The 21,374-nt window shown below is 35.3% G+C and overlaps 1 protein-coding gene across 1 annotated transcript in view; it reads right to left on the bottom strand.

The window, feature by feature from the left end:
* LOC121389513 (rhophilin-1-like) overlaps positions 1–21,374 on the bottom strand; it is a 55,826-nt gene that overhangs the window by 9,080 nt on the left and 25,372 nt on the right. The window contains exons 2-11 of the mRNA XM_041521165.1: positions 19,232–19,347; positions 13,487–13,615; positions 7,228–7,303; positions 6,431–6,508; positions 5,302–5,426; positions 4,497–4,605; positions 3,748–3,897; positions 2,735–2,830; positions 981–1,137; positions 286–405 (exon numbers count right to left, since the gene is read on the bottom strand). Of these exons, the coding sequence (XP_041377099.1) occupies positions 286–405; positions 981–1,137; positions 2,735–2,830; positions 3,748–3,897; positions 4,497–4,605; positions 5,302–5,426; positions 6,431–6,508; positions 7,228–7,303; positions 13,487–13,615; positions 19,232–19,347 (1,156 nt within the window). The remainder of the gene's footprint in view (positions 1–285; positions 406–980; positions 1,138–2,734; positions 2,831–3,747; positions 3,898–4,496; positions 4,606–5,301; positions 5,427–6,430; positions 6,509–7,227; positions 7,304–13,486; positions 13,616–19,231; positions 19,348–21,374) is intronic.

Raw genomic sequence — 21,374 nt, 5'->3', positions numbered from 1 at the left:
TAAGTGTTTAACTGAAACCCCCTTTTTGGGGGGTGGAAGGGTGTCATTTCTTTGCTTTGAAAAAACATAAAATGTGTTTAGTTGGTATTTTTTGCAGCCTGTTACTTAGAACAAAATTAACCATTAACCATAAAATTTACTACCTCGTTACAAAATTAAACAACTTTCAAAAATTTCCTGTAATGTTCATGAAGGCCATTATTAAATTAATGTTAGAAATCCTTCAGTAAAAACATGCGATACTGTACAGTATAAAAAAATCACAGATAACAACTGCTCCTTTACCTAGCACCTTGCGGTCGTCCTCGTTGGTGGGAAGTTTCAATCCGTTGTTTTCATCTCGTATCTCCGTGCCCGTGTGAAGACTCTCCATCATGTCTTTCAACCTGTCAACATCACTGCTGTCTGAAAGTGGTTAAATTTCAACAAATTTGGTTAAATTTCAACAAAATAAGTTAAATTTCAATCAAACTGGTTAAAATTTGACAAAATTGGTTGAATTTTTATTATACTGAAATGGAATTAAATTCCAACATTACAAATGTCCAAAATTAGTTAAATTTCAAAAATCTGTTTAAAATTAGTTACATATCAACATAAATTATGTCTGATTTTGTTTTAAGTTCAACAAAAATGTCTGATTTTGGGTCTTTCAACCTGATAACATAACGTCTGTCTGAAATTAGTTAAATTTCAACAAAAATTTGTTAAACTTCTATTATACTGAAATTGGGGTAAATTTCAACATTACAAATGTCTGAAATTAGTTAACTTTCAATGAATCTGTTTAAAATAAGTTACATATCAACATAAATGTCTGATTTTGGGTAAAATTCAACATAACTGTCTGAAATTGGCAGAGTCAAAATTAATATATCTTATTTCATAATAAAACCAAAACATTATTTTTCTTCAATTTTCAATCAAGCTGTTAAAAATTTCCTATCCATTTCTAGAATGAAACTTTTTCTTAACCACACCTTTTTGGCTCATAAGTGCTGTGGCGACACTGGAATGTGCCATGCCTTTGAAAAAGTAATGTTTTGTTTGAGCCATCGTAATCCATGATAAGGGGAGATAACTCTTCACGGGTTCAGCGGTCATACTTCTGTGGCATTCTCTGTACTTTTCTGACACCTGTGAAATTAATTAACAGAAATATAAATGAAGTAAGATTTTCTTTAGACAAGTCTCAGCATATTCTTGAATCAGTAGATTCAATTCAATTAGTAATTCAATACTCGCCCAATAAGAATAAAATCTGATGCATCCGGGTCATTTCCTATGAGGACATTATTTTTGTCCAGGCCAGAACATACATTGCAAATAAACTAAAACAATGATTCAAACTTGTGTTGTTTATTAATTATTCCTAGGCCCTGTTTCTGCAATTTTAAGGCATTTTAAAATTATTTGTAACAAATAGTGTATTTCAGATAAGATTCTAAAAATGGTGTATTTTTAAACTGTTATAAGTGTATTTTTAAACTGGTATATGTGTATTTTTAAACTGTTATAAGTGTATTTTTAAACTGTTATAAGTGTACTTTCAGGACTCACACTGGAATGAATTTTGTTTCAGCCAATTTTTTAATAAGTTACTGTAGAATACTTTATTTTCGCGTTTTTCGCGTGTGAATGAAATTCATGAAAATATATTCCATGCGAAAATAAAGGCCGACAAAAAAAAAAAAATATGTAGTCTCGTTCAACTACACCACATTAGTTTCCGATGTACGAGGCTAGTAGTAACAAAGCGGTACTCCCTCCTGTCACGGAACAAACCACAAAACACAAAAGCTGTTTAAAACTTTAAATCAAGAACACGATGGTAAGTACATACATGACAATAAAACAATACTAACACTAAAAAGCTTTATGCTGTTTTCCTTCGCATGTGCTAGTGATCAGTTCATCGGACAGTCTACACGTGTTCAACGACAGAAGTAAACATGCATTATCACAGTATATTAAAAATGTGGAAGTGAAAAAATCCAGACTGGGCTATGTTCAGATGTTTCACAATTTTATTCATAGTACACGTCGCTACTTTAACCACAAACCGTTTTGAACTAGTATTTTGACGGCAATAAATATTGTTTCAATCAAACTTAAGTTACTGAGTACTAGTAGCTTGTGCCTTCAAATTTCGTTTCGTTTGTTTTCGGTTTTTGTTTTTATAACAATTATAAGGATTAAGAAAAACTGCACGCAGTAAGCACCTTCTGTAAGCTTATTAACTTGTAAACAATAAAGTCTTGATTGGTTAAAGCAGGAAAACTATTGTTTTATGTGTATAGCACTCGTGTGTACATGTAGGATTAGTTCTACAGATTAGCGTAACAACCGGCAAAACTAAGTTCCGTTTTTAAAACAAAATTATTGACATCTGTACTTCGTTTTTTTATTGATGGGGGTTGGGGGATTCATGAAAATAAATGTTCGCGAATTGACCCATTTTCATTAAATCGCGAATATTTGATCCCGCGAAAATAAAGTATTCTACAGTAAGTATTTCCTTGTCATGTTTAAAAAGCGGTTAATTTAAGAAAAATTGTATGAGCCAAACAATAAATGTAGCCTCTTTGTATAAAACTTAGCAATTGGCTAATTTGGCAGTGGACAGGGTTAACCATGATTTTTAACTACATAAGTTTGCAATTTTGTACAATTTATGATTGTTACTCATCGATAAATTCACAAAACATGTGAAACAGTTCTTGCTAAAACCCACCAGTGCTGCCTCCTGTGCCATCTGTGTGTGATGTAAGACTCCTTCTGGGTTCTCTGTTAGAATCTTCTTCTCCAAAAAACATTCCTGTGCCTGGGCCTGGAATAGACAATATTAGTCAAATATTTAAAAACCGTTACATAAAACCTGCTCTCAATTCAGTGGAATAATTATACATTAGAATCTTCTTCTCTAAAACACATTCCTGTGCCTGGACTACACAGTATTTGTAAAATATTTCAACCTGTTTTCAAGTTATAGGAAGAATTACAAATCAACATCTAAAAACCGTCTGTAGATCCATTATGAAAGAAGATAAATCTCACTTTGAGAAAGAAAGATCGAGTAAGTATTCATTTTGGAACTGACAGATGGGCTAAGTAACTAAAATAAACAAGAATTCCATGGAATTAAATCTTTCACCTACAATAAATTTATTCTATGCATTGCAATGAACAACTAAAGTAGAAACCAGGTTTCAGAGACCTAGGACTTATAGCTTGTGTGAAATACAATTAAATGTAAAACTTATTAAATGTTTAGCTAAACGCAAAAGTCTTTTTTTTTCTTTTCTTTTTTATCCCACTGCACCCTTTCCTTTCTCCCCTTTGAATCCCATCTCATTTCTTCCCAATCTGGCAACTCCTATCTTTCAACTTCTTTCGCTGTCCACCTCCACATCCCAGTCTTTGTCTCTCCAACCGCTACAGGTACTCGTCTCTATCTGTGCCACACACCTGCCATTCCCCATCAGCTTTTAGCTGTGGGCTTAGTCTGACCACTTCGGGGAGTGTTCAGTAGTTACTTCTGGCATTGTTAAGAGGCACTTGTAACCACCTACTATGCACCCCTACTACCGGCAGTCGTTAGTGCCGTGGGTCAGACCAGCTTTATTAGCGGCAGAGGACGAGGAAACTCAAAAATATTTTACTTACCGCCATGCTTAAATTGAGCATACTGAGTTTATAGTTTAAGATTTACAAATAAATAAATAAATAAATAAATAAATTTGTTACCATCATGAGCAGGTTGAGCATGCTGAGTGTCTGTGGTTGCATGTCCATGCTGGGAGCGTGTTTGAAGTGCGTCTGCAGGTGGAAGAACGTCCCCGCCGCTCTCTGGAAGTAACGCATCGCTTGGAGCAAGCCATCCAGCTGTAACCGGTCCTGAAATAGTCACAAAACATCTCAAACTACTGTGAATCATTTCAAACTACTGTGAGTCATTTCAAACTACTGTGAGTCATTTCAAACTACCGTGAGTCATTTCAAACTACCGTGAATCATTTCAAACTACCGTGAATCATTTCACACTACCGTGAATCATTTCAAACTACTGTGAATCTTTTCAAACTAAAGCAAATCAAATCAAAACTGCAGTGAAATGTTTCAAACTACAGAGAATCACATTAAACTACAGTGAAATGTTTAAAACTACAGCAAACTATTTTCAAACTATAGTGAAACATTTCAAACTATAATGGATCATTTTCAAAGTGCATTGAACCATTTTATACAGTGATTCATTGCAAATTACAGTGAAACATATCAAACATGAGTGAAAATTTCATCCAATGAAACATTGCAAACTATAATCAATCATTTCAAAACCAGTCAAATATTTCAAACTATAATGAATCATTTCAAACTACAGTGAAACATTTTGAACAAGAGTGAATCATTTCATACAGTAAAACATTTCAAACTATAGTGAAATGTTTCAAACAAGAGTGAATCATTTAAAAACTGGATCAAAGTGTACTCACCTGTTTGCAAGCTATCTGAGAATACAGAGCTCCTATGTTGAACAGTATGCTGCCTTTCTCGAAACCTATCGCTTTCTGGGTGCTAGGTACTCCTGTTAAGGAATCGTACCTACAACACAACAGTGATACAGTAAAACCTCTCAAAACCAGAACCTGTGTAAATCAGAATTCCCTCAAAACAAGACATTTTTCTTTTGTCTTTTTTTTTGAAATATCATTAAAGAATAGAACCTCTAGAAATTGGATACCTCTTGAAACCAGACTTTGTACTTGGTCTCGGAGGTATCCAGTTTAGAAGGGTTTCACTGTACCTCAAATAAACATTTAACAATGAAAAGGGCAACATTAAACTCATTTTGGAAATTTATTGCATTAAATACAATAAAACTTCCTTGAATTCCTTGGAATCAACTTTTTTTTACATACACAATCTTGAATGGTGTTTAAAAAATAACATTTTTTTAATGTACTAGGCATATATAATTCATATAATTTATTATAAAACAAATTTTCTTTTTTAATTAATAAATATTAGCAATTGTTTTCAAAATTTAACACACAATGATATTAAAAAGAGCAATAAGTGCAACTATAACCTAAATTTCATTGATGTGGAACTACAGTTTATAAAAACTGGAGTTAAATAAGAAAATTTAACAGAGCTAAACAAAATTTTACAGTAACAACAGAAAAATAACACCTATATCTTTCCATTCAACTACGCTGATGTAAGATAAAAACTATATTATAAAACTTGATTGAAAATTGCAATAGAAAACAATGCAAACAACAGTACAAAACTCACCAGTGAAAGTGAATGGGTAGACTTTTGTCAGAAGGAAAAAATCTCTTTTCTATATAATATAACTGATTGAAATATTCAATAAGTAACTCTACACCAGAAGGATCCCGCAATGGTGTCCGAATGGCCTAAAATAAATAAAACAAACAGAATTAGTACTTACAAGTATTTATTTTTTATTTTTTATTTCATAAGAAGACTTGTTTTTAAAAAATCAACCTGTTTTTACAGATAAATGTATAGGACAGCTAATTTTCTAAATAAAAAATATAACTGAATACATGTACATTAAAATAATTCTAAAGATAACAAAATGGAGCTCAACTATTGTGGACAGATTAACAAAACAAACAAAATCAAACTCCGAATTTACAAGGCCCATTTTTCTGTTAAATGCATACATGTTAGTGTTTTCCCTACTTGTTTTAGCATGGCGCAGCACCATGCCTCAATAGTCTAGAACCGTCTTGCCTTAACCTGTGCCATGCTGCACTGAGATTAAAAAAGCCTTTTTTAATCATTAATTCTAAAATTGCCTTGATTGAACACTCAAAAAATTTATTGTTAATTAATACAAATATCTCTGCTATATATTTTGCCATTCATTTATTATAGCAAGAACATTAATTACATTTATGTTTATTTCAAAAAAAATGTTTGTCTTTAATGCAAAAAAGTGCCGTGAAAATGGTCAAAATTGCCCCCAAAGTGTTTTGTCTACCATGCCTTGCCAAATTTCTAGGGAAAACACTACATGTACATACATTTACTATGATTAAACATATGTGTTTAAGAAAAACAGGCTCTTTTTTATTTTACTTTTTCCTTTTCTTATTAAGTTAATCCATACTGAAATTATGTACAAATTATGTTCCATTTCTGAACTATAGTGTTTAAAACATATCTTATAAAATTATTTTAAAAACAAATAATAATAAAAAATTGCTACTAATTACCTATCCACTATTGAATATACATATTTAAAAAAATACATTTTAAATACTATATTTCAGAATAATTTTTACCCGTTTTTAAGGTTACAGACAACAACTTTTGTTAGAGCTTAGCCTTGTAAATGAGCTTACTTGTTTACATAAACATGAATTGATTTATTCCGTTTTGATTCACTAACCTGCCGGATGTCCATTAATTCTTGTATCTCTTTCTCATAGTCTTTGTTGTCTTCACTGTAGTGCTCGAGAATAACATCCTACAAAAACACAAACCGTTACCATAGTAACAAATATCACATTGCCATGTGGTCTCAAAAAACCCCAGAAGAGATTATTCTTGTTGATCAAAATTCCATTTTGTCATTATTTGCTGCTAATTGGTAGATAGATTAATAACCATGGTAGCCACAGTAGGCTACTTTACCTCTTGTTATGTGGTCTCAAAACAGACATTATTTTTACTAATGAAAATTCCATTTCATAGTAATTGCAATTTGGTCTTGACAATGCATCTCGTATACATGTATGTGTATGTACATCAATGTGCACAGTTAAAATATCTACAACATACTGGCCAATTTAAAACAGCTGTTTGTGACAGTTTGCAAGGCTTTAAAGCCAGACAAAACACCAAAAATACTGTTAACAATTTCAACATGAATATTAAGATATATAAGCAGAAAATATTAATATTTAAATCTGATGTATAAAAATTATAATATCATGTAACTAGTCAGCAAATATTAATATTTAAATCTGATGTATAAAGATTATAATATCATGTCAGCAAATATTATTTAAATCTGATGTATAAAAATTATAACATCATGTAACTAGTTAGCAAATATTAATATTTAAATCTGATGTATAAAAATTATAATATCATGTAACTAGTCAGCAAATATTAATCAAAACTTAATATAATGAAATTTACACTTGATATTTTTGGTATTTTGATAAAGTAACTTTGACAAACCATTAATGGTATTCTAAAATCCTCTTCTTTTGTTTCTTTTAAGCCCAGTGGAATCATGGGAGAACATTTTGAGTTGCTGTAAAGAAAGAAGAAAGAAATTATTCATTAAACTTTAACCAGTTTCAAACAAGCAGTTCAACTTTGTAGTGCCACTTAATTGCAAGCCCACCAATTTAGGAACTAAAACATGTACAATATATGTAGTAATGTAGCTAATGGGAATTTCCCTATTAGCTCAGTTGGTAAGAGCACTGGACTTTCATACTGATAGTCTGTGGTTCGAATCCTGTCAGTGGAGGTTGATTTTTCTGTTACATTTGGAGCCGACATAGGGACTGGGTGTGTTCTTAATACAAGAATGCATCTATAACCCAGTCTTGACTGGCCTCGGTGGCGTCGTTGTTAGGCCATCGGTCTACAGGCTGGTAGGTACTGGGTTCAGATCCCAGTCGAGGCATGGGATTTTTAATCCAGATACCGTCTCCAAATCCTGAGTGAGTGCTCCGCAAGGCTCAATGGGTAGGTGTAAACCACTTGCACCGACCAGTGATCCATAACTGGTTCAACAAAGGCCATGGTTTGTGCTATCCTGCCTGTGGGAAGCGCAAATAAAAGATCCCTTGCTGCTAATCGGAAAGAGTAGCCCATGTAGTGGCAACAGCGGGTTTCCTCTCAAAATCTGTGTGGTCCATAACCATATGTCTGACGCCATATAACTGTAAATAAAATGTGTTGAGTGCGTCGTTAAATAAAACATTTTTTTATTCTTTTTTTTCTATAACCCAGTCAGGACCTGTAGCAGTTCAACTGCCTGTGGCCCACAGCTCCGGGACGTAGCTTCACTTGAGGGGAGAGTATGTAGTAGTGTAGGTATAAAGTGTTCCTACTGGCAGTAGCTAGTGGGAATTTTCCTATTAGCTCAGTTGGTAAAGCACTGGACTCTAGTACTGAGAGTCCGTGGTTCAAATCCTTTCAGTGGAGGTTGATTTTTCTGTTACATATATATATGCAATGAACTGTTGAAACCTCTGTCAAATTTTTGTATCTCCAAAGTTCAAGAGCCATAACTCTTTGCAAATTGGGTAAATTGCCATGAAAGTAATATCTGATCTGTAACAGTACATGCTAAAGTTATATACAACATTTTAGCTCAATATCTAGGTATTGTGAAAAAAAATCCAGAAAACTACAATGTGAGACAGACGGATGGACAGACAAAAAGACAGACAGGCAGACAGAAGGATGATGATGAAACCTTTTGCAAGTACTGTTATCAGTTGTACTAAGTGGAATTCAAAATCATAACAGTTGCTGATAGCCTGTTTGAACTTTAATAAGACATAAACGTGAATACAAACATTCTGTAGAATTACTTCTCATCTGTCATAAGTTGGTTTGGTGTAAATCACGTCATTTCTAAATTTACTTATTTCCTTTTTTCACTCTAATAGTTTTGAGAATCAGAATTTTATTGATCAGTGATCATCTGTTGTAATCGGTTTGGCACCAACTGATCAATGTTTGATTATAAAATTAGTTAGAAAATACTTGTAATATATGAGCTTATGAAGGATTTGAATTATTAGAGCTATGCACCTATTATCATGTTTAACCGGCCTCGGTGGCGTCGTGGTTAGGCCATCGGTCTACAGGCTGGTAGATACTGGGTTCGGATCCCAGTTGAGGCATGGGATTTTTAATCCAGATACTGACTCCAAACCCTGAGTGAGTACTCCGCAAGGCTCAATGGATAGGTGAAAACCACTTGCACCGACCAGTGATCCATAACTGGTTCAACAAAGGCCATGGTTTGTGCTATCCTGCCTGTGGGAAGTGCAAATAAAAGATCCCTTACTGCCTGTCATAAAAGAGTAGCCTATGTGGCGACAGCGGGTTTCCTCTAAAAAATAGTGTCAGAATGACCATATGTTTGATGTCCAATAGCCGATAATAAGATAAAAAATCAATGTGCTCTAATGGCGTCGTTAAATAAAACAAACTTTACTTTTAAAAAATCAATGTGCTCTAGCGGCGTCATTAAATAAAACAAACTTTACTTTTAAAAAATCAATGTGCTCTAGTGGCGTCATTAAATAAAAAACAAACTTTATGGCTTTTAAAACAAACTTTACTTTTAAAAAATCAATGTGCTCTAGTGGCGTCATTAAATAAAACAAACTTTACTTTCTAGTAGTCTAGTGGTAAAGCGCTCACTTGATGAACAGTCAGTCTGGGATCGATCCCCATTCGTGGGTCCATTGGGCTATTTCTGGTATATCAAAGGCTGTTGTATGACTATCCTGTCTGTGGGATGGTGCATATAAAAGATCCTTTTCTACTAACAGAAAAATATTGCGGCTTTTATCTCTAAGAGCATATGTTAAAGTTACCAAATGGTTAACATCAAACAGCGGATGATTAATAAAAATCAACATGCTCTAGTGGTGTTGTTAAACAAAACAAACTTTAACTCTTATCATGTTCAATGAGACAGGCCCTACAAATCTTGGCAATTTGCCTCTATTGTGTATAAAATATCTATTTTTCATTATGTACACACGAAAATAAACCCAACCCCAGCAGATAATCAGATCCATTTCATCATGTGAACTTTAGACGTAATTACAGTTAACAGTTATCACAACTGATTATGGATTTCACGATCAATCATCACTTTGCTGGAAGCCATCTGATCTTCTTTTTTTTCCATTATAACTGATTGTCAGAACAGCACTACACTGTAGATTTTAAAAACAGGTACAACGTAAAACCCCACAAAACAGTTATCACAACTGATTATGGGTTTCACAATCAATTATCACTTCACTGGAAACCAACTATCTATTTTGTTTTATTATAACTGATTGTCAGAACAGCACTACACTGTAGATTTTAAAAACAGGTATAACGTAAAACCCTACAAAACAGTTATCACAACTGATTATGGGTTTCACAATCAATTATCACTTCACTGGAAACCAACTGATCTATTTTGTTTTATTATAACTGATTGTCAGAACAGCACTACACTGTAGATTTTAAAAACAGGTATAACGTAAAACCCTACAAAACAGTTATCACAACTGATTATGGGTTTCACAATCAATTATCATTTTGCTAAAAACCAACTGATATATATTTTTAATATAACTGATTGTCAGAACAGCACTACACTGTAGATTTTAAAAACATATGAAGAGTTTAGGTGCAAAGCGTATATCTTGTTTTATAAAAACAAATGGGATTTACCCAATACAATTTCATAAGGATCAATCGCATCTTGCGGTAAACCAGCGGGCCTACGATTAGCCCTTACTGACATACAATAATGGCTTCAACTAAAAAATGAAAGAAAATGGTTTATATTGCGTTTTGCACCTGAACTCTTCATATATAATGTAAAACCCCACAAAACTGGACCCACTGTAAACCAGAATTCCGTCAAAAATGGATGTCTTTAACAATCCTTGTTTAAATATCAGTCCAGAAGAGAACCTCTCTAACTGGATACCTCTTAAAACCAGATGTTTTACTTGGTTCTGAGTGTGTGTGTGTGCAATTTAGAAGGGTTTCGGTATATATTTAAAAACATTGTATCATGTGATCACATCAATATCCACAGGTAAAAGTTTGATTCAAGTTTCACTAAGGCCCACAACACACCGAAGCCGGCTCTGGGTCTGGCGAGTGTGGCAAAGATGCTATGTTTGGTGTATTTGGACGTCTGCGTCTGTACCGTAACTGTCATGTGTCACCAATATAATTGACTTGTTCATGTGTTGGGATATATTTTCTTCTATAAACATCAACAATAATTACGATAATCCACATTGCTTAATATATATATACATATATATATATATATCTTTCCTGTTGTTTATAAATAATAAAAAAAAGGCTCAAACATTGGGCAGCTGCCTTTCTGGTAGTGTGAAAATATAGCGTATGTTCTATGTCGTCTGTTGCCAAATTACCAGGCTCAAACCCTGACTCAAATCCAGTGTGTTTTGGGCCTTAGAACTACAAATAATACATGCAATATGTTTCCATAAACACCACTCTTTTGTCTCTTCCTCCATTCTGATTTTACTCCTACCCCCACTCCATAATGACTCCAACCCAGAGAGTATTTTGTGGCAGTAAAAATAAATTCATATTTTGTCCACCCCCCCACCCCTTATAATGACTCAACGAACAAAACCACTAGAGTTATTTGTGGCATATAAAAATAAATTTCATATTTTACGTTTGCCATGAGTTACTACGGCGATGGCAAAGATAAATTTTATGGTCCAGTATTTCCTGTTTAATGCATCGGTCTAGGCCATTTACTGGGACAATAACAAATGTGCACCATGGCATGTTGTTAATCATTGGCTGTACAGACATGTGGTAACTGAAACATAGGGTTAGAAAATAGGATTTTTTTTATTCTGCTGCCGATGCTGCCACATAGGCTGGTTTTTAAAAATTATTATAACAAGATCTCTTTTATATACTTTTACACTGACAGGGCAAGTCACAATTCCTTGCATTTGTTCATTGTATTATAATATTTATAGAGAATTAAGGTCCAAACAAACTTCCCTGTACACACACCTCAATAATCTGGGCAGCCTACCCAGGACTGGGGTTAAAGGGTTAATGTTAGTCATGAGTCACATAAAAGTTGATAGTTAAAATGGTCTTACACCTCACCCCCCCCCCCCCCCACACACACACCCCGAGCTATTAAAGTGTTGTTATGGGATGGGGTGGGAGTAAACTTAGAAGGGGGGGGGGGGTAAAATATGATTATTTAAATACTGCCACAATATACTCTCTGGCTGGGAGTCGTTATGGAGTTGGGGTGAGAGTAAATTCAAAAGGGTGGGGTGGGGACAAAATATGAATTTTTTTTATACTGCCACAAAATACTCTCTGGGTGGGAGTCATTATGGAGCTGAGATGACAGTAAATTCCAAAGGGTGGGGGGGTTGACAAAATATGATTTTTTATATATATATATACTGCCACAAAATACTCTCTGGGTGGGGGTCATTATGGAATGGGGGGGGGGGGGGGAAGAGACAAAATATTTGTGAGTTGGGACAGGAGTAAATTCAAAAAGGTGTGACAAAATATAATGTTTTAATATTGCCAACAAGTACACATAGCCTCTGGGCAAGAGCAGTTATGGTGTAGGAGTGTAAGTAATATTTGTGAGTTGGGACAGGAGTAAATTCAAAAAGGTGTGACAAAATATAATATTTTAATATTGCCAACAAGTACACATAGCCTCTGGGCAAGAGCAGTTATGGTGTAGGAGTGGAAGTAAGATGGGAGGAGACAAAACTATAATTATCTTTGTACTGCCACTCTCTAATTACTTTAGACTAGGTGTGGTCACTGGGAAAAAAATGAACTAAGTGCTTAGAACAATGTCACTGTTTCTTCCACTGGTAAGATAACAGACATAACATAACACCTGACCTATCAAGTGGCTGGTAATAAATGTCGGCCATCAGAGGAAATGAAATTGCCTGGGGTCATGAGTCACGGAGAACATCCAGACATTGACAATTATATATTTACATGACATTACTACACACAATATCGAACACAGATGGAAGGGGGGAAAAAAAGAGAGGAAGATTTTGAACAGCTATTTTTTATTTTATTTTTATTTCTCAAAGTTGTCAGGACATGTGGTGAGGGATGCAGGCAATCTTTTTGAACATTTACCATCAAAAATTAAAAATAAATTTGCATCCGAGTAGTTTATTTTGAATACATTTTCGTATTCTGTGCAGGCGAGAAAAGTTATACAGTGGGAGAAAAGAGTGGGCAAAAAGAGGGAGACAAAAAGACAAAGAGAGACAGAAAGAAGAGGAAGGGAGGAAAGAGATACACAGAGACACATACACAGGAGAAAGAAAAGACGGAGAGAGGGGAGGGAGGAAGAGATAGAGACAGGAGAAAGAAAAGAGTGAGAGTAGGGAGAGAGGGGAAGGAGGGAGGGAGAGACAAAAACAAGATACAGACAGACAGACATAATGGGGAGGGAGACGGAGGAATTAGGGGAAAGAAATAAGTTACTCTTATCAAACAGGTCATATGTACAGGACAGGAAAGAAATTTTATGACACCTCAGCACATTGTTTAAAATAAACGTTGCTACTTTGTTCTACAGAAATCATGTTTGAAGCCAGTTAAAGATAAACATTTCTTGGGGTTCCCATTTCAAAGATCATTTCCATCTGGGTGTGCCGAGACTGACCTGTCGTGTTGGTAAATATCCACTGTGCTGTTCAGGTCCGATAACTCCTCCTTAAGGAGCTGAATACTCGAGTTAAAGAAAGACAACTCTACCGCCACTTGCTCCCTCAGTTTCTTATTGGCTGTAGCTCTGAAACAAAGAAAAAGGAAATAGTACAACAAATTCTGTTGACAGCAGAAAAGTAACACTAATATTTTTGCTTTCAGACTTTGAGAAGTTAAGGCAAAAACTATTTATTTATTCAACTGTTTTTTAAGCAAAATCGAACAATAAACTTAATCATTTCTATTCACTTTCTCACAGACAGCACAGCACATACCATGATCTTTGATATATCAGTTGGACCACGGAAAATAATCAAGAGGATATGTCCACTGAAGGGGTTTGATCCTATGACCCAAGCCCTTGAGGCGAGCGCTCTACTGACTGAGCTAAATCCCATCCCAAATAAATATAATGTGTCAAGTGACAGTAAACTATTCTTTGTTTTAAGTGGCCTAACAGACAGAGTGAAAAGATCAAGGTGACACAAAGACACATTATATTAACGGCTACCAAAGATTATAGGATCACAGGAGCTGGCAAGTGTCCAGCTATGCATGCAGCAATGTGATAAATTATCCAACTCACCACCTCTATGGGACAGTGGATAAACCCATTGAGGTTAAGACTGATAGGAACTGGGTTCATATACCGGAACTGGCTCCAACCCAAGAGTGAAAAGAATTTGCTTAACAATACCTCATCAAATTTTAAACTATGGCTGTTTAAGTGTCTCACAAATGATTAGTTTGATGCTTTGTTAACAGCAAGAAAGAAATGGTTTATTTAACAACATGTTCAACCCAGTTTTATTTATGGTTATGTCAGACATGTGGTTAAGAACCACATACACAATGAAGGAAGAAAGGAAGGAAAGAAGGAAAGAATTGTTTTATTTGATGACACACTCAACACATTTTATTTATGGTTATATGGTGTCAGATATTAAGGACCACACAGATATTAAGAGAGGAAACCCGCTCACACCACTTCATTGTCAATTAGCAGCAAGGGATCTTTTATATGCACCCTCCCACAGACAGGAGAGTACATACCACGACCTTTGTTACACTAGTTGTGGAGAACTGGCTGGAACGAGAAATAGCCCAATGGGCCCACCAACGGGAATCGATCCTAGATTGATGACACATCAGGTGAACGCTGTATCACTGAGCTACATCCCGCCCCCACACACAATGAGAGAAGAAACATGCTGGTACCACTCCATGGGCTACTCTTTTTTTTCATTTTCAACAAGGGATATTTTATTAACACCATCCCAGACAGGATAGTACATACCATGACCTTTGTTACACTAGGGCTGAGTTCAGCCAGACCGAGCAGAAAAATGTCTGCTAGACTGGTTTAAGTGCTTCATGGTAAACAAAATGGCCATGTCGGGAACCAATCAAATAGTTTGCCAGTGTTAGCGAAACGTTCACTAGCTGAACTTGGGGCTGTTGTGGAGCACTGGCAGGAACGAGATATAGCCCAATGGGCCCACAGACAGGGATCGATCCTAGACTGATCATGTATCAGGCAAGCACTTTATCACAGGGCTACATCCTGGTTCTTGTCTCAACAGTAACTACTAGTTGAAAACCTGATGACCTAACAACTAACGACTGCCGTATATTGCTGGTGAGATGGGCTAACAACTAACAGCTAACAATAATCCTCAATTTTGAGTCTGATGGGCTAACAACTAACGATGTATTACTGATGAGACATTGTACATTTTTAACAGTAACTACCAGTCTCAAACCTAATGAGCTAACAACTAACAACTAACGATATATTGCTGGTAAGATACTGCACATCTAACAGTAACTACCAGTCTCAAACCTGATGAGCTAACAACTAACAACTAACAATATATTGCTGGTGAGACACTGCACATCTAACAGTAACTATTGGGCTTCAACCTGATGGGATAATAACTAACAGTATATTGTTGATACTATACACCCCTAACAATAACCATCAGACTAAAACCTGACTGGCTAACAACTAACAACTACCTGTATATTGCTGGTGAGATGGGCTAACAACTAACAGCTAACAGTAATCCTGATGGGTTAACAACTAATGGTATACTGCAGGTAAGACACTGTATATCCGTAATAGTAACCACTGGGCTTAAACCTGATGGGTCAACAACTAACAACTACCTGTATATTGGTGGTGAGACACTACAGGCCTCTAACAGTAACTACTAGTCTTAAACCTGATGGGTTAACAACTAACAACTAACAGTATATTGCTGGTGAGACACTACAGGCCTCTAACAGTAAACCAGATGGGTTAATAACTAACAACTAATGGTATATTGCTGGTGACACACCACAGGCCTCTAACAGTAACTACTAATCTTAAACCTGATGGGTTAACAACTAACAACTAACAGTATATTGCTGGTGACACACCACAGGCCTCTAACAGTAAACCAGATGGGTTAATAGCTAACAACTAATGGTATACTGGTGGTGAGACACTACAGGCCTCTAACAGTAACTACCAGTCTTAAATTTAATGGGTTGATAACTAACAACTAACGGTATGCTGGTGATGAGACACCACAAGCCTCTAACAGTAACTACCAACAATATCTCTTGGTGGTGATATCAAGTATTTCTCATATGGAACAAAAACGCAGTAACAGGCATTCAGCGAGCTTAGCACAGAACACCTATGTTGGAGATGAATGGATCGTCACCCAAGTTTAAACTCTCAGCCAAACAGTGTTGATTTTCCGTCCTCTCGACAAACTGGCATGTCAACACACACGGACATGATAATGTGTGCTCTCTGGCCTGAGTGGCAAAAAGAAATGCCCATCTGATCAGCAACAATTTCCTTTATTGTTGAAGCTGTTAAAAAGATATGTAGACGAATCAGCACTACATGTACCTGTCAATATAGTGCTAAATACAAGGACTGAACAGTTGGTGGGGTGGAGGGGGGGGGTTATAAATATATTTTGGGTTTGAAGTTACAAAATTGTGCTTTATTTTGCAGTGAAATTCCTCAAAACCAGACCCTATGTAAACCAGGATTCCCTCAAAACCGGACCCTATGTAAACCAGAATTCCCTCAAAACCAGACATTTTTCATGGTCTCTTTTTAAATATCAATACAGAACAGAACCTCTTTAGAATGGATACCCCTTAAACTGGACTTTTTACTTGGTCCCATCGCTGTCCGGTTTAGAAGGGATTCATTATATATGATTTACTGATTAATCTAACTATTTATACCATAATACAATTCATATATTCACAATTTAAAAAAGTATTAATAATTATCAATTCTATATTCCAGTTTATTTACACCATACATTTATATCAATTTAATACATGTATTTATTACTCATTAATATTCAGTTATAAATCACCATTTCTTTCTTTCTTTATTTTTACCATAATATTGATAACTGTAATGTATACAATCCCTGCAATTAAGAAAATGTCCACGGCCAAAAAAACTTGCAATTGAAAAAACTTTGAATATAGTCCAAGACAAGAAAGTGCTGTGGAAGATTTAAAAACTCCACAGCATTGCTGGTTGCCATGGGCAACTGCAGGGGTTGGCATACACTCATAGTTATATAAACCACTGTATCGCATGATGCATTGTAAATAACATACGTCCATGTGTTTATTCTATACATTTTTCTTAGCTCAGGTACAACAGGGGTATAGTCTGGACCTGGGCTGGGAGTTGAATATCAACAAAGCAGACCCGGCTCTCTATATTTTCCCTGGACACCTATATCAATGGCATAAATGCCTAATACTTACTGTAAAAATAGTTTAGCCTTAGTGGTGGGGGTTGGGGAGAGGGAAGGGTGTCTGAACCCCACCCCCCCCCCCACCCCCCGAACCACCACCCCAGCCTATATCCTTGAAGTGTATCTACTAGCATGTGAAAACTACTGTTTGATTTCGGTAACCTAACTCTACTGACCTATATTTTAATGAAAAGGAAAGGAATGTTTGTTTAATCACACTGACCCACACAGTGTGATCAGGAGCTATTGCCTGTCGGCCATTGTAACTGTGAAATATATACGGTCTACCGGGTACACTGATAGACAGACAAAAAATTCAGCTGTTACCACATTGGTCTCAATGAATCATGGCTGCTATTTTGATGAATATATGCAATAAAAAAAAATTATGTATTTAATTATTTTCAACAGAGATTCTGGACAAAACATCACTGTTAATGCAGCGTGACAAACATATTGCAATTTTTTTTAAAGTTAATTATGGATGGAAGGAAGGAAGGTTTTATTTAATGATGTACTCAATACATTTCAATTACGGTTATATGGCGTTGGACATATGGTTAATGAGGACCACACAGACATTGAGAGAGAAAACCTGCTGTCGCCATGTACTGGGCTACTCTTTTTGATTAGCAGCAAGGGATTTTTTTTAATAAGCAGCATCCAAATGGACAGGATAGTACATACCACAGCCTTTATTACACCAGTTGTGGAGCACTGGCTAGAGCGAGAAATATAATTATGGAAGGATTTTACATCAAAATTATCAATTTGCTGTTATTGATCACAAATATAGGTAAAAATAATGAAATAATATGACGCCAACATTAAGAATGCACCTTACAAATACAAAATTCTCAAGTTAAATTCAGCTAAACCTTTAAAAAAATATATATATAGGAGTGCAGCTAAATGCAGTTAAGCTAATAAGAAACACAAACAAGAAACACAAACATAACATTCTGCAGTCAAAAAAATTAAAAATAAATTTTTGCTTGGAGCGGAGCTAAATGCAGCTAAGTATAAAGCTGACAGGAAAACAAACATAATTTTTTGCCGCAATATGCAGGTAGATGAAAACTAAATACAATTTTTGCAGCTAAATGCGGCTAATCCAATATGAAAAACAAATAAAGCCTGAAGCTAAATGTAGCTAGTATACAACTCTAGTACAAAGCCTTAAGGAAAAAGGAAAGCAAATACAAAATCTACAGTTAGTAAGATTATATATTCATGCATGCTGCAAATCATAAAATATTAACGATCTTACAATTTATCAAAATCCAAATAAGTGTCACAGTGACATATTAGTGACATGAAACTTTAGCCAGGTCGTCACATCAGAAGAAAAAAACACAATACAAGTAAGCTTAAGTTGTAGGATGAGCTTAAATAATACTTTGATAAATTTTGACATTATGCAGCTTACAGACATTTTCAAATGTAATAGAAAATTGCAGTAATGTGCATGTTAATTAACTAATCCTTTTGGTTTAATCATAGCATTGTTGAATGGTCAATTAATCACAGACAAAACAATCATACAATTTTTTTTCGTAACAGGCTCTTTAAGTTTGGCATCATTAACTATGAGCGTTTTGTATGGCCTCGCTAAATTCGCGAACATTTTATGATCGCTATCATTTTCCAATTAACAGTATATATACGGTATATATATATAGTGAAACTCCTCTAAACCAGACATCCTCTGCATCCTCTGGACCAAGTAAAAAGTCTGGTTTTAAGAGGTATCCGGTTTAGAGAGGTTCTCTTCTGTACAGATATTTAAAAAGGGACCATGAAAAATGTCCGGTTTCGAGAGGTTACAGAGAGTCCAGTTTTGAGAGGTTTCACTGTATATATATATTCTGCAGCTAACAAAAAAATTAAATGCAAATTCAGTTTGTATTCACCTGAAAAGGTTCTCAGCTCCCGTTCGCATGCGTAATTCTTTGTTAATTTTATCATTCAACTTCGACCTCCGTGTCTGTAACTTTCCCCGAACCGTCTGTATCAAGGGGTCAGAACCCTGAAAGAAAAACGTTTACCATTATGTGAAAAGCCTTTTTAAGAACTATAGGAGATTTCAGTTAAGGAGCATATTACGGGACATGTACATTGTATAACAAGCATATACAAGATATGACATGCACATAACATAATTCACTGGTAAGGGGTGGGGGGTCTCCATTTGAAATGTTGTTTAATGACTATAAACTGGTCCAAAGATGTGGTTTTGGTAAATTTCTATTTTGTTTGCGGAAGTTTCAAGAGTAGTCTTAATCAATTAACATGTCTTGGGCAGACAAATGTTACGTCCAGGAAAGCATGCTTGAACCCGAGTCGGATATAGCACTAAAATAAATTCTATCATTATTATCATCATCACCATCATAATCATTAAAAGAAAAACATAATGCTTATCACAAGAGATATGTTTTGATATTTTAAAACATATATAATTATTATCGTTATCATCAACAACTTCTCCATATCTATACAGCATACATGAGGTATGTTTTGATAGGTTTAAACGTGTATAACTTTCTTATATAACTTTCCCATCACTGTCATCATCATCATTATCATTAAAAAACCATGGTCTATACAGCATACAAGAGGTATAAATCATAATTAATATCAAGTTTTCCCATCACCATCATCATCATCATTATTATAAAAAGATAACATAAATATATCTAATGAACATGAGATATATTTTGAAAGGCTAAAACGTATAATATATAATCATTAATATTAACTTTCCCAATCATCACCATCACCATCACCACCATCACCATCACCATTGCCATCGCAACCTGAAAACAATAACTTCAACCTACCCGTAACACGAAAGGCATATCTTGGCCAGTTTAAGAATCACAGAGTAAATAAATAAATGTTTTATGAAATCTCAGCAGAAACAAACTGAATTGAGTGAGATTATTGACGGCTTTCGTTTTAATCGACATGCCAAAAACTGTATTGCATTATGTCCACATTAACCCGATGTACAGATAATTTATCTGCCACACCAAGGTAAACGGTATGACTAACAGCACTTAAGAGATAAAGGCAAAGTATAAAAAATAGTTTTACTGATAACGTTTCCAATTATCTACCTACATGTACATAGGTTGATACAAAATTAAATTTTTTTTATTTAATGACGCACTCAACACATTTTAGACGTATGGTTATAGACCACACAGATAATGAGAGAGGAAACCTGCTGTTGCCACTTCATGGGCTACTCTTTTTGATTAGCAGCAAGGGATCTTTTATATGCACCATCTCACAGACAGGGTAGTACATACCATGGCCTTTGATATACCAATCGTGGTGTACTGGTTGGAACGAGAAATAGCCCAATGGGCCCAGCGATGGAGATCCATCCCAGACCGACTGCACGTTGACCAAGTGCTGTACTATTGGGCTACATCCTGCCCACACAGGTTGATATAAGAAACTTATCATCGTAACAATTACTTAAACTTTATTTACAATGTATCAGCATGTCAGTGCAATCCTCCTACATTTCATCGTAACAATTACTTAAACTTTATTTACAATGTATCAGCATGTCAGTGCAATCCTCCTACATTTCATTGTAACAATTACTTAAACTTTATTTACAATGTATCAGCATGTCAGTGTAATCCTCCTACATTTCATCGTAACAATTACTTAAACTTTATTTACAATGTATCAGCATGTCAGTGCAATCCTCCTACATTTCATTTCAACTTATTTTCGTGTTCAGCCAGTGCACCACGACTGGCATATCAAAGGCTGTGATATGTGTTATCCTGTCTGAGGGATGGTGCATATAAAAGATCCCTTGCTACTGATGGGAAAATGTAGCAGGTCTCCTCCCTAAGATTATATATGTCAAAATGTTTAACATCCAATAGCAGATGATTAGTAAATGTGCTCTAGTGATGTTGTTAAACAAAACAAACCTTTATTTTCATGCTTGTATCAGTTACGGTTCAAGCACTCTGTCCTGGGCACACACCTCAGTTATCTGGGCGGTCTGTCCAGGACAGTGGGTTA

This window comes from Gigantopelta aegis, chromosome 14 (genome assembly GCF_016097555.1).
Source record: "Gigantopelta aegis isolate Gae_Host chromosome 14, Gae_host_genome, whole genome shotgun sequence".
Taxonomy (NCBI): Eukaryota; Metazoa; Mollusca; class Gastropoda; order Neomphalida; family Peltospiridae; genus Gigantopelta; species Gigantopelta aegis.
This window is presented reverse-complemented; position numbering and strand designations above follow the sequence as displayed.